This window comes from Barbus barbus, assembly GCF_936440315.1.
Source record: "Barbus barbus genome assembly, chromosome: 30".
In the NCBI taxonomy this organism is placed as follows: domain Eukaryota; kingdom Metazoa; phylum Chordata; class Actinopteri; order Cypriniformes; family Cyprinidae; genus Barbus; species Barbus barbus.
This window is the reverse complement of record NC_136758.1, coordinates 23,816,488-23,832,961: the sequence shown is the minus strand read 5'-3', so window position 1 is coordinate 23,832,961 and position 16,474 is coordinate 23,816,488. Positions and strand designations below refer to the sequence as shown.

Sequence of the window (16,474 nt, the reverse complement as noted above, 5' to 3'; positions counted from 1 at the left end):
AATAACTGGCTGTTTATTTTATTTTATTTTTTGGTTGAAGCAGAGTTCAGTTCGTGGAAAGGTTTGTGAAACATTTCTCCTTCCAGTCTCAGTTCACCACTACAATCTTTTTTTTCTTACAGGTTTTCATCACCAACTCCTCCAACGTCTTCCTTCTGGAGGCAGCCAATGAGCTGAAGTCACTTCTGGAAGAGCATGTTGACATGTGCAAGCGTGTGCTCAATATTTACCGCAGTCTGGTCATGCATGAAACCATGAACCAGAAGACCTGGTATGACCATGACATTGCACTTCATTACTCTGGTCTCAAGTGTCTGCTTGTAATATGTGCTCATCTTGATTGTATTTGTGTCCGTCACAGGGAGCAGATCTTGCTGATGTTGCTAAGAGTAACTGAGTGTGTGATGAAGAGGCCTCCATCTATTATGCCTCATGGGAAGAAGAGTAACACTTTATCGGGCCGTTTGGCTGGGGCCATTTTTCAGGTACCACCCTCTAAAATACCACAGCAGTTAGCTTTTTAAATAAAAAATGTATAAATTACTAAAACTTAATCTATAATTAAAACGGAAAATATAAAAATAAAAGCTATTTTAGAATATTATGAAATACTATATAATATATAAATAATGAACTAAAATAATAATTAATTAAATTAATGAAATAAATTTCTTGATTAATAATTAATTAAAATAACTTCTAGTTAATATGTTTAAGTGTCTGATGTAGTCCATACTCTGATTGGTCTGTCTTCCTGTTCAGACTCTGATTGTGGCCTGGATCAAAGGGAATCTGAATGTGTACGTCTCTCGGGAGTTGTGGGATGACCTGCTGTCTGTACTCTCATCTCTCACCTGCTGGGAGGAGCTGGTCACTGAGTGGTCCCTCACCATGGAGACACTTACCAAGGTACTAGCACGCAACCTTTACAGCCTGGACCTGAACGAGCTGCCCCTGGACAAGCTCAGTGAGCAGAAACAGAAAAAACACAAAGGCAAAGGTGAGTTTTTACAAAAATACTAAATCACAATGAATACTTTTAATGCTTGTACACAGATGGAGGTAGTTGCACAACATGCAAAAGCTCTCATACCAGCTTCACTATCATGCGTATACATGATACATTTGTCCCTGCTACCTCTAGGTGGCGCCCATGAGTGCCAGAAAATCACTGTGGATAGGTCGTTCTCCAAAGGCTGGAGTCGAGACCCACCAGGCCAGGCTGCTGCCATGAGACAGCGCAGCGCTACCACTGCTGGCTCACCAGGCATTGAGAAGGCCAGAAGCATCGTCAGACAGAAGACAGTGGGTGAGTGTTTCAAACCCTTTTTGTCCTCTCTTCCTGTCAGTTTAAACCTATTTTAGGTTGTTTTAAATTGTGCAACCTTTGCTTATGTTTTTATCTGCATTACTCTGTTATCCTGGTTAAGAAAGGCAAAGATGAAGATATTTTGAAGGAGAGAACATGATTGTGTTAAACGATGTCCTTTCTTAAGGTGCAGTCACATTAGTGTAATTTCGGCAAAATTTGGTGGGCAAAAATGTCTGTTATCAATAGTGTAGAGAAGTTTGAAGCACCGCTTAAACAGATATCACTTTCAAACCAAGCAGCTTTTCAACATAGTGTATTCGCGTAAATAACTTGAACCTATAGCAAAATTTGCTCTGGAAAATATTTCAGATCGAGTGGATTTCTGTTGAAATGGCTGGATTTATTACATCACAATTTGCATACTTGGCATGCACTTTTTTTGTCAGTATGACACTTTTTTTAGTAAATTATGATAGTATAATATAATACAATTGCTTTTGATACCATATACTCTATTGCATACATTGTGCATTAGCTTCGAGTTAAACTCATTACTGAATAACTCACAGACTCCTTATTTATAGTGCGAGCCTTGTGGGTAATATTAACCCATAAAGCATGCACTGATGTACAATAATACACTACTGTTCAAAGGTTTGGGGTTGCTAAGATTTTTAAAATGTTTTTTAAATAAGTCTCTTAATATCTAATATAATATATATTAACATAATTTATTCTTGAGATGTCAAAGCAGAAATTTCAGCATCATTACTCCAGTCTTCAGTATCACATGATCCTTCAAAAATCACTGCTGCTTTGCTGCTTAAGAAACATTTCTTATGATTATCATCAATGTTGAACACAGATGTGCTGCTTAATATTTTTGTAATGCATTTTTTCAGGCTGGTAAATACAAAGTCCAAAAGAACAGCATTTGTTTGAAATAGAAATCTTTTGTAACATTAAAGTGTCTTTAACTTTCTGATTAACTTGATGCATCCTTACTGAATAAAAGTCTTTTCTTCAAATAAATAAATCCTACTGATCCCAAACTTTTGAATAGTTGTGTATGTACTGCATAGCATTGTGATGATGTAAATTTATATTATGTAATATTAATACCTTAATATATGTCACCTAACACCTAATCTAGCAGACAACATAGTACACACATAGTATGTAAAGGGGAATGCAGCCTTAGGCTAAAAAAACACTGCCATGTGATTCATCCAAAACAAGATGGAATGACTTTAACACGTCATGTTTCTCCTATAAACTTCACAATCTAGATTTGCCAGTGACATGATGTTGATGTGTATGTCAGTGCTAATCTGATATGCACTGAGAAGGTCAATTCTTTACCTCTTGTTTGTAATGTTCACTGCTTTCTGCCATCACTTTCTCTTTTTCTCTCTCTCCATCATGTCTTTCTCTTCCCTAACTTCTCCTGTGTCCCTCCATCACTCCTTATCTCTCTCTGCCCCATTTCCCTTTCTCTCTCACACTCTCCGTCTTCTTGTCGTTCTTCTCTTTTTCTCTTTCTGGGTGTGTGCGCGGTCTATAGCTCTGCGTAGTTGCTCTACGGGGGACAGTCTGCTGTCCTCAGCCTTTATCCGCAGTGCTAAAAGCGCACCTGTCCTGATCCAACCCGTACACCCTCTACTGCCTGATTCTGTCCTCACTCCCCTAGCTGACGAGCTGTCAGGTAGAGCCCTCTACGCCCGTATCGGCACTCTCTCCTCTGACTGCATCCTGGCCTATGGATGTGCATGTATATGAATGTGTGCACACTTCCTCTAGTTAGCGTCCCCTGCCTGTGTGTTCTATGTGTATAGTAATTTTCATTTAATAGACCTGAATGAGTTTTTTGTGTTTAATGTGCAAGATTTCCTTCTCATTCATCATTGCTTTGAAGCCTCATGCATTGATGCAGATGCTTTCTGACAAGATGAATCTCAAGACAAATGTTAAGAAATGTTTTGGTCAATGTTTTGGAATTGATCCACAAATTCAAAAGAATAGAAAATAAATAATCTTTTGCTGAAATAAAAATGCATTTTTATCCTATTTTTGCCATTTATATTTTATTTTTTGGCTAGAAATAGTATAAAAATTTTAAATAATATTGGTACAATTTTACAGTAGGGTGCAATTTGTTAACAATAGTTAATGTAGTAGTTATCAAACTTAACGATAGATAAAATTTGTAACATTTATTAGTCTAGATTTAATGTTAATTTCTTAATATACCCTTTTAATTGTACATTAATGTAAATTCATTAGTTAAATTTGAGTTTTAACTTAAAACATCTATTAATATGTGTGAAAATTATCAATTTACAGCTTATAATAATGCAAGTTAAAGCTTATTCTTTGTTAGTTCAGGATATGAAATTCATCCATGTTAAATCAACCTTTTCATTTGATTTTGGGGTGGAATATGACCCAGACATTTCTTTGTGTGCACTTCACCCAACAGAAATATTGAGTTCTGCATGTGTGCGTTTGCATCTGTACTGGTTTCTTTTCCTCGTCTTTGAAAAGCTACAGTAGTATCCTTCTTGCATCACTATTATTCATCCAATATAATCCCTCTTCACACCCAGAACTTTTGAGAAAAATACCCTCTACAGGATTTACCTTTGTCTGCATTTCATGATCATAATATTTATCTAGAACAACTTGGAGAATGTCAAAATGGAAGCATTCATTTATGTGTCTTTTAAAGTGATTAGCTTTCTTTTTGCTTGTGATCTTATGTGTTTCATTTACCTTTGAGATTATTTTTTTAAATTTCATTAGATTTAATTGTTTTATGTATGCATGTGTTTTTTTGCATGTAAAATGTGGCCACTGGTCAGTTAATATGATAATACTTTCTAGGTCTTTTCATCACCTCTTAGGTATCTAAAATTTTAAGACTTAAAATGTTAACTTGTGTCTTTAAGATAATATTACTGACCATATTCTTGAATAAACACACTTGCATCTTTAAACGTACTGATCGATACAAATCTGTTCGTGTACAGACCTGGAGGAGCCTCCCATTGTCCAGCACGGGTCGCGGATCCGCCACTGCTCTCAAAGTGAGGAAACCCCATCGTTTGAGGTGTTTTCCGCCTCCGGTGAGCTGGAGCAGCCTCCGCTCCCCCGCAGCAGCAGCGCCTCTGACATCATGGAACCCTTCATCGCAGAACGGGTCAAAGGTGCACTTCCTGTCTCTGACAGTCCCTCTCACTCCTCCCACTTTACCACCACCACCTCTGAGTCCCCCCACAGTTCCCCGACCCCACACCAGCTTACTGACCCACACCACCCCCCCGACAGCCAGGCATCCCTGGAGGTGGGCGAAAGCATCTATGACCATCTCTGCCAGATGCCAGGGCAGCAACCCCCCTTTATCCCTGATTGGTCCTGTCCAGCTGCGGCCTCGACCAATCAGATCCAGGGAGAAGGGGAAGAGGATGTCTTCAGCACTTTTAGAGAGATTCGTAGCAAGGAGGATGTGAAAGTGGAAGCAGGTGTAGATAACAGGCAGGTGCAGTTTGGGGGAAGTGGGGATTGGGCGCTAGAATGGGATAAAGAGATGGAGCAGAGTGAGAAAAGTTTTTACGAGTGCTTAGAAGAATGTGATTGGGATTTAAGTGTTAGTACGCAGCCAGCAGAGGGCAACAAAGTCATGCAGCTACACCGGCAGAACGCTACGGACAGGGCTAGCGAGAGCGAGCTTAGTCCGCAGGCTTCCCAGGTTGCACCGAGGCCCAAGCTATCCCATCTGGACCCCAAAAAACGCCACAGCGGTGGTGTCCACGTCAGCTTCCGCCCATCCACAGAGTCTGTGCTGTTTCACAACCCTCTGGACCCCAAAGAGGCGCACTGGAAGGCCCGTCTCCGCCGTCTCGGCCACTTCAGCAGCCACTCGGTTGGGGCGAGCGGGGCAGCGGTGAAGGGCGTGGGGGAGGGGGTCACCTGTTGCGAGGCGGTCGAGCAGGATAGAGGCTCCATCAGCGGGGCTAGACGCGGCCGTCTTGGCCGCCCGACACTCCGCCCGCGGGGGTCCCGCTCTAGGTCTCAGGAGTCAGGGTGCAGCCCGTCACGGCAGCAGCAGGTGGCGCTGTTGGGCGGAGTGTATAAGTCTATGGTCCACGCTCTCTCCAAACCCAAGGCCCAGGCGGCGTTGCCCCAGCATCACAGCAAAGCGCCTGCCACTGAGGCCCACCTGAAGGACCTGTGCTCTCACGTTATGGGCTATTTTGGAAGAAAAACATCAGGTGAGGACTCGGTTGGCTCGATGTCAACATGGAAGACATGAAAAATGTGACCAAAGCGCATATGCGTTTTCCCTTTTTTTTTCTCTCTTTTCTTGTGACTGTTTGATTTTTGCTGAATGTGGATTGAATTGAAGCATCTTTTTGTATTTTCTTTCAAAGTAGCTCAATTCCAAAAAAAAAAAAAAAAAGACTCCCAAAAGACCATCGGTCCCCTACCTGTGGGACGGCTTCCCCTCCTCCTCAAGCTTCTGGGACCTAATCTCTGTTGCCCCTCTTCCCTGGATGCTGCATGCGACCTCATGCCTACCTCCCCGCCCTCTGTCAATCTCTCACACATGTACATGCACACACAAGCTCACTGACACATTCATAAAACACAGTGATCTTTAATACAACCTAATGTTATGTGTTTTAATTCTTAACATCATTTTACTGAATATTGCACCCATAAATGATAATGCTTTCATCTTTTAGGGGGAATTTCCTAATTCCTTTTTTATTTTTATTTTGTAATGATAACTAGGGCTTCAAAAATGACAAAAAAAACACACCATGAAATAGGCTTTCTTAGTCATATGACAGGAGTGTGCAATAGTGTGATTGCACAGACTATATATGCATAAGTGTATAGAGACAAATGCGATTAAATAAAGGAATACTATATATGAAGTATGAAGAGAGAGCATGAATACATTTACTCTGCAATTACAATTGTATGTGTTTATAGAATACTATTTTTTTTTAAATAACACATTATGAAATTATTTAAAAGATTTTTAATGATGCTTTAATTATGAACAAAAAAACAAGTAAAAAAGAGCCATAAGTCGGTCATATAAATGATTCATTCATAAACATAATTCATTCAATAAAAAAAACATTGTGCTATGGTTCTGCTCCAGACAATTTGGAACTATTTTTGTCGGCATTCTAACTGCATAATGCAGTGAATGCATGGACTCTTAAGGCACGTTTTGATTGTTTTTTGTAAAGTGAGTGACATAATAGTTTTAGCTTGCACATTTTTAAAACAACAATTGTTATTATTGTAGACAATATATATTGCACGCCACTATGAGGCTTTTTTTTGTTGTCATTTTTGAACAGTTTCTGATGATAGAATTTAACAGTATACATCTGGTGTAGTTGCAGTGTTTTGTATGGCCAGTAGAGAGCAGCACTATCACTCTCAAAGAGCACTGTTTTCTAAGCTGAAGTCTTGTGGTACTGTGTTAAAAGCTTGCCGGCTTGCCTGTAGTGTAGTAGCAGGAATCACCTTAGAACGGCTGTGGACAGTTCAGTTGCACAAGCTATTAGGGCCCTCGTGACTTAAACACAGCTTGTAGTCTAAACTAACCAGACTTCTAGAAGTATCCAAATGCCCAAAGTCACCACCCCACCATGTTGTGCTGCCATGTTGGTATAATTTGTTGCTAACCAGTGGCTCCCTAACCCTTTGCTTTGGGATGAAGGCTGCCTCGTCTTGCTGTGGGTGGCTCCTCTAACATACTCACTGCTGTCTCACTTTAACCTCAGTCAGCATAAGGCTCACTAACTCTTAGATTTGGACTTCCAGGGTTTGCTCTGTCTCTCTTTCTGTCTGTCTCTGTTTGGGGATTGCATGAACTGTGAGTAACTGCATCGCTTCACTGGATGAAATCAGTTTTGTGGTTGGCTTCCATTAAAGATTTTGTTTTTCTGTATGTTATTTTTCTGGTTTAGTGTTATATGAGTTTAATGTCAAAGGATTTTGGTTGTGTTTAAAGGGCAATAGTGCTGAGTTTCATTCGCTCAAGTTTTTCACCACAAACTATTTTACTGTCTTGTCAATGTTTAACATGGATTCAAGAATCACATCCATGATTATTTGGTTTCATGCTGATTTTACAGATTACATTTTTACCATAATGTGAAAAACATTCACTCCTCTTCAAAAGTTTGGGGACAGTACGATGTATTTATTTGTTTTATTTTTGAAAGAAATTAATACTTAATGGGCACGTACAATAAGCACGTATTAAATCGATAAAAGGTTACAGTGAAGTTGTTTATATTTAACAAAGGTTTCTTTATCAAATAAATGGTGTTCTTTTGAACATTCTATTAATCAAAGAATCCTGAACAAAATATGTATCACAGTTTTCACAAAAATAAGAAAAAGGAATAAATTGCATTTTAAACTAAATGATAAAATTTATTTTAAATTGCAGAAATTTACTATATTTTTGTAGCTTAATTTAAAAATATTAAAACATCTTACCCACCCCAAACATATGAAGCAAATATATATTTTATTATTAATTGTATGTGAACAGATTGCCATTATGTAAAAAAAAAAAAAAAAAAAGATATGAAAAAGGCGAATGTAAAACATGAGCAAAAAAACTTAATGGCACTATTGTCCTTTAAGAAAAATGTGTTTATTTACTCACTGTCCCCAAACTCAAATAAACTAATTCATAATTATATTCAAGTGCTGTAGAGAGAGTCAGGCACCACTACAAAGAGAGAGTCAGTTAGTACTTGTCATTCTGCTAGGTCATCTGTGTTTGCACCCTTTTTGGGAGGTCCCTGTAAAATACTAATGTGCCTTTCTGTGCCTGTTGTCTCAGCCAATAAAGATGAGCTGACGCCAAAGATGAGGCCTATGTACAACGATGCTGGCAGCAGCAACCCTAATGTCAGTGACCTCATGGACGAATTCATCCAGGAGAGACTGAGGGCCAGAGGCACTTCTGTATGTCCACGCAAACATTCAGTATGCATAGTCTCTAAAACTACATCTAATTAAAGGATAGTTCTATGTGAACTTGAACTGCTTAGATGACCCATTTGATTCAAATATGTCGATTTAATGCAGTATTTTCTTTATAATTAATCACACTAAATGATTATGTCTGCTGAATGCTGCATAAACCTTAACTAATAATCCAGTTTTTTTATTCTGCTGTTGTATATTATTTTTAATGTACATTATGGTTTTCCTATGTTCTTTTTAGGCAATGACGAGGCGTGGCAGTAGCCCAGGAAGTCTGGAGATCCCCAAAGATCTACCAGAGCTCCTGAACCGTCAGAATGCCACGCGTCCTGCAGACGACCCCGGTGTGCCCTCTGAGTGGACCTCCCCAGCCAGCGCCAGTGGAAGCGACCTCATAAGCTCTGACAGCCAATCAGATTCCTTCAATGCTTTTCAGTATGACAACAAATTTGAAAGTAAGTAGTTCAGATGGAATTTAACCCTCTGGTTGTGTTCGGACTCCGGTCACGCCTTTTGTGTTACCGGTCAAAAATGACCGGACTCCAAACAATTGCTTATAAATCTGTCATTATGCTATATTATCACCAAATATTGCATTCAATCTTTTTGTCAACTTGTTTTCTTTCATTTAGGACTGGTTTTGTGTTTCTATTTGCTTCTGTTTAATCGTAGGCCTCATTTATCCGAGAGTAGGTACCTCATTTTTTGAGTGAAAAAAGCATTTTTTATGAATAATTTTCACAATATTAAACAAAAAATTATAAAAATTTGCACTGTTTCTCACACTAGTGTACTTTAATGTTTAATCAGGAAGTTTGCTTTTAAATGCTTTTATTTTGTACAAAATTGCAAAAAGTCACACTCGTGGTGTTCCCGGTCAAAAATGACCGGACTCCGAACAACTGCTTATAAATCTGTCATTATGCTATATTATCACCAAATATTGGATTCATTCTTTTTGTCAACTTGTTTTCTTTCATTTAGGACTGGTTTTGTGTTTCTATTTGCTTCTGATTAATCGTAGGCCTCATTTATCTGAAAGTAGGTACCTCATTTTTTGAGTGAAAAAAATATTTTTTTATGAATAATTTTCACAATATGAGAGAAAAAATAACGAAAATTTGCACTGTTTCTCACACTAGTGTGCTTTAATGTTTAATCAAGAAGTTTGCTTTTAAATGCTTTTATTTTGTACAAAATTGCAAAAAGTCACACTCGTGGTGTTCCCGGTCAAAAATGACCGGACTCCAAACAACTGCTTATAAATCTGTCATTATGCTATATTATCACCAAATATTGGATTCAATCTTTTTGTCAACTTGTTTTCTTTCATTTAGGACTGGTTTTGTGTTTCTATTTGCATCTGATTAATCGTAGGCCTCATTTATCTGAAAGTAGGTATCTCATTTTTTGAGTGAAAAAATAATTTTTTATGAATAATTTTCACAATATGAGAGAAAAAATTATGAAAATTTGCACTGTTTCTCACACTAGTGTACTTTAATGTTTAATCAAGAAGTTTGCTTTTAAATGCTTTTATTTTGTACAAAATTGCACAAAGTAACACTTGTCAAAAATGGCCGGCCATTGAAAGTGAATGGGGAAGAATGAAAGAAACAACTAGTGTTCAGGAGCATGTTGTGCTTGCAAACATAAATGCCTTGGACCAGTGCGTGCATGTATACTCATGCTATCACACACACACACACACACACACACACACACATCTATGCATACAAACTATTGTATTACACTTATTTCATCCTACCCTGAACTGTATGCAATATGCTTTTATGAATCTCATATTATAACTCTCTCTCTCTCACACACACACACACACACAATGCACACAAATGCTCAAACTGCCTTGTCTTTGGCCTGCATTGACTTTTTTTCCATCCTTCGACCAGAACGTTACATCAACTTCAGCTGGGTCCTCAAAATCAGAAGATTGCTTCTTTTCAGTTGTTGCAAGGTTTTCAGCTTGTCCAGTGATATTTTTATCTTCCAATATATCTTGCAATGCATCGTCACTGTAAAATTCTTCTTCAGTTGTCTTTTCCTCGTGTAAATGACAAGCAAGGCACTGTGAGGCATTTGTATGCTCTAGCATTTAATTGTAAACTTTCGTTTACTCTGAGAGAACATGAAAGCCTCTAAACATATTGTCATAATGTTTTGTCTAGTACGGAACCGCTTAGAGCTCATGGTGGTGGAAAGATTTCGGGGTGGGAGGAAAAAAATATTTTTCAAATCTTTTGCGTTCCCTCACAAAACTTTGCGTTCTCTCGCAAAGATGTTTGCGTTCCCTCGCAAAACTTTGCGTACATATTTGCAAGAGAACGCAAAGTTTTGCGAGAGAAAGCAAACATCTTTGCGAGAGAACGCAAACATCTTTGCTAGAGAACACAAAGTTTTGCGAGAGAACGCAAACATCTTTGCGAGAGAACGCAAACATCTTTGCGAGAGAACACAAAGTTTTGCGAGAGAACGCAAACATCTTTGCGAGAGAACGCAAACATCTTTGAGAGAGAACGCAAACATCTTTGAGAGAGAACGCAAACATCTTTGAGAGAGAACGCAAACATCTTTGAGAGAGAACGCAAACATCTTTGCGAGAGAACGCAAACATCTTTGAGAGAGAACGCAAACATATTTGCGAGAGAACGCAAACATCTTTGAGAGAGAACGCAAACATCTTTGCGAGAGAACGCAAACATCTTTGCGAGAGAACGCAAACATCTTTGAGAGAGAACGCAAACATCTTTGCGAGAGAACGCAAACATCTTTGAGAGAGAACGCAAACATCTTTGCGAGAGAACACAAAGTTTTGCGAGAGAACGCAAACATCTTTGCGAGAGAACGCAAACATCTTTGCGAGAGAACGCAAACATCTTTGCGAGAGAACGCAATGTTTTGCGAGGGAACGCAAACATCTTTGCGAGAGAACGCAATGTTTTGCGAGGGAACGCAAGCATCTTTGCGAGAGAACGCAAAAGATTTGAAAAATATTTTTTCCTCCCACCCCGAATTTTTTTCACCCACCCCGAAATCTTTCCACCACCATGAGCTCTAAGGGGCTCCGTAGTCTAGAATATGTGGTGAAAGAAAAGATTATTTTTGAGGTCAATGCAGGCTAAAGACAAGGCAGTCTGAGCGTGTGTGTGTGTGTGTGTGTGTGTGTGTGTGAGAGAGAGAGAGAGCGAGAGAGAGAGAGAGAGATCCTTTTTTATTCATAAAAGGATATTGCATGCAGTTCAGGGTAGGATGAAATAGGTGTAATAAAATAGTTTGTATGCATGGATGGATGGGTGTGTGTGTGTGTGTGCGCGTGCGTGTGTGCGCATGTGTGTGTGTGATAGCTTGAGTATAAATGCATCCACACATGCAAAGGTCCAAGGTCTTTGTTTGCAAGCACAACATGCTCCTGAACACTAGTTGTTTCTTTCATTCTTCCCCATTCACTTTCAATGGCCGGCCATTTTTGACAAGTGTTACTTTGTGCAATTTTGTACAAAATAAAAGCATTTAAAAGCAAACTTCTTGATTAAACATTAAAGTACACTAGTGTGAGAAACAGTGCATATTTTCATAATTTTTTCTCTCATATTGTGAAAATTATTCATAAAAAATGCTTTTTTCACTCAAAAAATTAGGTGCCTACTTTCAGATAAATGAGGCCTACGATTAATCAGAAGCAAATAGAAACACAAAACCAGTCCTAAATGAAAGAAAACAAGTTGACAAAAAGAATGAATCCAATATTTGGTGATAATATAGCATAATGACAGATTTATAAGCAGTTGTTCGGAGTCCGGTCATTTTTGACCGGGAACACCACGAGTGTGACTTTTTGCAATTTTGTACAAAATAAAAGCATTTAAAAGCAAACTTCCTGATTAAACATTAAAGTACACTAGTGTGAGAAACAGTGCAAATTTTTATAATTTTTTGTTTAATATTGTGAAAATTATTCATAAAAAATAATTTTTTCACTCAAAAAATTAGGTGCCTACTCTCAGATAAATGAGGCTTACGATTAATCAGAAGCAAATAGAAACACAAAACCAGTCCTAAATGAAAGAAAACAAGTTGACAAAAAGAATGAATCCAATATTTAGTGATAATATAGCATAATGACAGATTTATAAGCAGTTGTTCGGAGTCCGGTCATTTTTGACCGGGAACACAACGAGTGTGACTAGGTGAAATAAAACCCACAAAAAATTACGAAAATTCTAAAAAAATTTATGAGAAATACTTGTACCCTATGTGCGCAAAGTCAGTAAGTTTGAGTCCAATGCGATAACGTTAACTAGTATTTTCAGGAAAAAGAAAAAAAAATTCTTGTCAATTTGACCCGAACACAACCAGAGGGTTAAAGAGACAAACCAGTACTGGGTTTTAAAAGAGGTTGATAATGAACACGTGTGTTTGTCTGCAGATTTCAGCTTTCCCCCTGAAACATGTGCTCTGGCCTCTGTGGATCAGGATAGTTTGGGAGGAGCAGGTCAGACCGCAGAGGAACAGGAGCTTTCCAGTCTCACAACACTCCACATTGACTCAGAGACCAGTAGTCTCAGTCAGCACGGACTGTCAGCTGACACTGTCACCATTACTGGTACACATTCACACTCATATACAACAGGGTATAGAGGACAGATAAATAAAAGTTTGTACGTTGAACTGCTATCATCACTATAAGAAACGATCTTAAATGGATAACAAAAAGTCATCATTTTAAGAGATTTCATTTTTTGTTGGATGGAAAGACAGTAAATCGCAATACGGTCTGTGATTATTAGCATAGAAGTAAATTAATTAAATTAATAGGTAAAATAAATAAATAAATTGGATATTAAACTGTATCTGGCATTTAATTCAACGTAAGCTCTTGTGGTTTGAAATTTGAATTTAAAAACTTGCAAATACTTAAAAGTTGTTTTGATTTCCTGGTCTTAATGCATATTTGATTAATTTTCAGTATTGTACTATTTGATTCCAAACCATTCACAAGATTTCTTTTTTTTTTTTTTAAATGAAAGTTCCAATTTTAACATGCCCAGAACAACACACATGTTGTCGTTGCATTGCATGTAATTCAAAGAATGTGAACTGATCACCGAGTGTAATTTCTGCAGAAACCAGCAGCAATGAGAAACACATTATACTGTAATAGGCAAATAATTCATCATCAGTAGTGGTTTCCTCAGGCAATTAACCCAGATTGCTTTCATTCCGATTGAATACCATACTTAAGTCCACACAAACAGCATAATCTCTCTAACCCATATTTTCAAGAGCACTAGGGTGTTGTTTGGTAAATCCAACAGTATCCAAACTAACCTAACCAACGAACATTCCCCATGTTAAAGGGACAGTTCATCCCGAAATTTATTTATTCAATTTATTAGAAATCATTTACTCACCCTCATGTCATTCCAAACCTATATGAGTTTCTTTCTTATGCTGAACATAAAAGAAGCTATTTTTTAGAATGTCATTTCAAACAGTTGATGGTCCCCATTGACTTCCACAGTTTCCCGAACAACTGTTTGGTTCTTCAGAATTCTTCAAAATATCTTCTTTTGTGTTCTACATAAGAGAGAAACTCATGCAGGTTTGGAACAACATGAGGGTGAGTAAATGATGACAAAATTGTCATTTTTGAAAAGAACTATTCCTTTAAGTGTACAGAAAGTTTCTTTGGGTAAAAGCATCTGCTGCTTTTATTCCTTGCTTCAGAACACTCTGGTATCAGTCACAGTGTTCCCATATGCTGTATTACTGTCAATGGCACATTGCAACACATTTCTGTGACATGTTTAGAGATCCAAGTGTTGATGCTCTTGATATTTCCTCAGGTTCTGAAAGCGCGTCTCCAATGCACTCTCTGGGAGGCTCACGATCGCAGACGCCGTCCCCCGCCACGCTGACTGCCGAACACATCCAGCATAAAGATCTACAGCTGGATGAGAAAATGCACCACTCTGTGCTGCAGACCCCTGATGACCTTGGTAACGTATAGATGGATAGATAGACATACTTGGCTATGAATATGCAAGATAGTACTCTATCTGTTGCATCTTTGCCATCTTTATAATGAGCCTGCTTGATTGCACTTTTCAGAAACCAGTGAGTTTCCGACAGAGGACTGTAGTGTGATGGCTGGCGGCACTCTGACCGGCTGGCACGCTGATGTTGCCACAGTGATGTGGAGGAGAATGCTAGGCATTCTGGGAGATGTCAACTCCATCAAGGACCCTGAGATCCATGCGCAGGTCTTTGACTACCTCTGCGAACTCTGGCAGAACCTGGCCAAGGTGAACACACACACACACACACACACACACTCAGAGTCCTTCAGAGTGCTCTGAAAGGATGATTTACAGTGCCGTTACTAATCAAATTCCAGTTTAAAATGTCCTTGTGTCTCTGTTTTTCGATCTCTCTAGATCAGAGACAATCTCGGGATCTCCCTTGACAACCAGTCGTCTCCACCTCCGCCGGATCTGATTCCACCTCTGCGGATTCTGACTCCCTGGCTCTTTAAAGTGAGTTCATCAATATATGCGTCTATCTATCTGTCTGTCTGTCTAAACAATAGGTTTGTTCAGTTATTCTACTGTTTGTTCTATCTGTCATTCATTTGTATTGTTATTCGGTGTGTCCTTTTATCTTACACCTTTAATCCTATGATTATTCAGGTAGGGTAAGGATAGTCAATTCTAGCCTAAACCATGAAGCACTCACACGCCCACAGGTTGAAGTTCTTCAGGAATGACGTACAAGACTCCCTTGTGGTTGTTCTTGTTTGAGGCTCAGTTTGTAGTTATAAGTAAAGTCTCACGAGAGGCAATAGTAACAATAAAATCTCTTATTTTATTGGTTACAATACAAAGCAGTTAATGCAAAAATGAAACAAAATCAGCTAAGCTACAAGCTCTACAATCAAACTCTAAACCGCAATATTGGAGATACTGTTAAGCGACTGTCCTTCACGCTTGATGCAGGCAGTATCTGAAGAATGGCTCCTCAGAATTTGTATACTCCTTTTTTGGAAACTCCAATGTCTCTGTGACTCATGTACGATTGCCAGATGTCCTTTCGTCTTCTCCTACGCTGTCATCTTCTTTTAGCACTCTTCTCCTTCTTTGCTGTAGTCTTGTTTGTTTTACCTCCAATTGTGGTTTTAAACCATCTCTTCACCCCCATGTACCCTCTTAATAACCTTTGGGGTTAGTTACAAACATGAAGTGTTCACACCTGTTCTACAGTATAAACACAGGAAGTCATGCACATTTAAAGCATTTTAGGTACTTTCCTATTCAAGCATATATGACATCAACTCAAAAGCAAGCAAAATGAAATAAAATTGAAACAGGTAAATGGCAATATCATTATCCATATCCAAAACAGTATTTTTTTGTTTGTTTGTTTGTTTATTCTATTTATTGTTTTAACTGTCATTGTTGTTTGTTCTATCTATCATTCTTTCATTCATTTGTTCTGTCTGTCATTCTTGCTATCTTTCTATTGTTAGTTCTGTTGTTCTATCGGTCTATCTTGCTATCTCTCTGTCTGTCTGTCTGACTATCTATCTGCCTCTCTTGCTATCTATCTCTCTGTCTCACTGGCTATCTATCGATCTATTGATATATCGATTGTTTATAAAGGTTTTGTGCTGTCTGTGTGCAGGCCACTATGTTGGGCGAACGCTATAAGCAGGGCAAACTCCACGCCTATAAGCTCATCTGTAAGATAATGAAGAGAAGACAGGATGTTTCACCCAACTCTGACTTCCTTACGCACTTCTACAACATCATGCACTGCGGCCTGCTTCACCAAGACCAGGTGTGTTTGTGTGTACCTGGTCACCATGTGGATTGACAAATTTGCACACAACTTTTGTGTTGACCCCTTCCTCTTTGACTCACAGGACATTGTGAACACCATCATTAAGCACTGCTCTCCACGCTTCTTCTCTATTGGACTTCCGGGTGCCACTATGCTCATCCTGGACTTCATCGTGGCAGCAAGTCGTGTAACTGCCTGCTCGTCCCTCAATGTGAGAAACCACCAAACTGCTTCCAGATATCACTGCCTCTACATGCATTAGCATCTATGCACACA

General features: G+C 38.7%; 1 protein-coding gene across 13 annotated transcripts in view; it reads left to right on the top strand.

Annotated features, from left to right (window-relative positions):
* Positions 1 to 16,474, top strand: part of LOC306850055 (ral GTPase-activating protein subunit alpha-1-like) — a 71,985-nt gene that overhangs the window by 14,483 nt on the left and 41,028 nt on the right. For 5 of the 13 annotated variants that reach the window (XM_079385464.1, XM_079385473.1, XM_079385474.1 and 2 more), the window contains exons 13-25: positions 123 to 271; positions 362 to 485; positions 763 to 1,000; positions 1,145 to 1,309; positions 4,342 to 4,518; positions 8,196 to 8,320; positions 8,583 to 8,796; positions 12,786 to 12,962; positions 14,206 to 14,358; positions 14,471 to 14,664; positions 14,797 to 14,895; positions 16,040 to 16,195; positions 16,281 to 16,409. In XM_079385464.1, the coding sequence (XP_079241590.1) occupies positions 123 to 271; positions 362 to 485; positions 763 to 1,000; positions 1,145 to 1,309; positions 4,342 to 4,518; positions 8,196 to 8,320; positions 8,583 to 8,796; positions 12,786 to 12,962; positions 14,206 to 14,358; positions 14,471 to 14,664; positions 14,797 to 14,895; positions 16,040 to 16,195; positions 16,281 to 16,409 (2,100 nt within the window). Of the gene's footprint in view, positions 1 to 122; positions 272 to 361; positions 486 to 762; positions 1,001 to 1,144; positions 1,310 to 2,876; positions 3,018 to 4,341; positions 5,584 to 8,195; positions 8,342 to 8,582; positions 8,797 to 12,785; positions 12,963 to 14,205; positions 14,359 to 14,470; positions 14,665 to 14,796; positions 14,896 to 16,039; positions 16,196 to 16,280; positions 16,410 to 16,474 lie in introns of all 13 variants that reach the window. The other 8 variants (XM_079385462.1, XM_079385466.1, XM_079385471.1 and 5 more) reach the window with 5 other exon arrangements.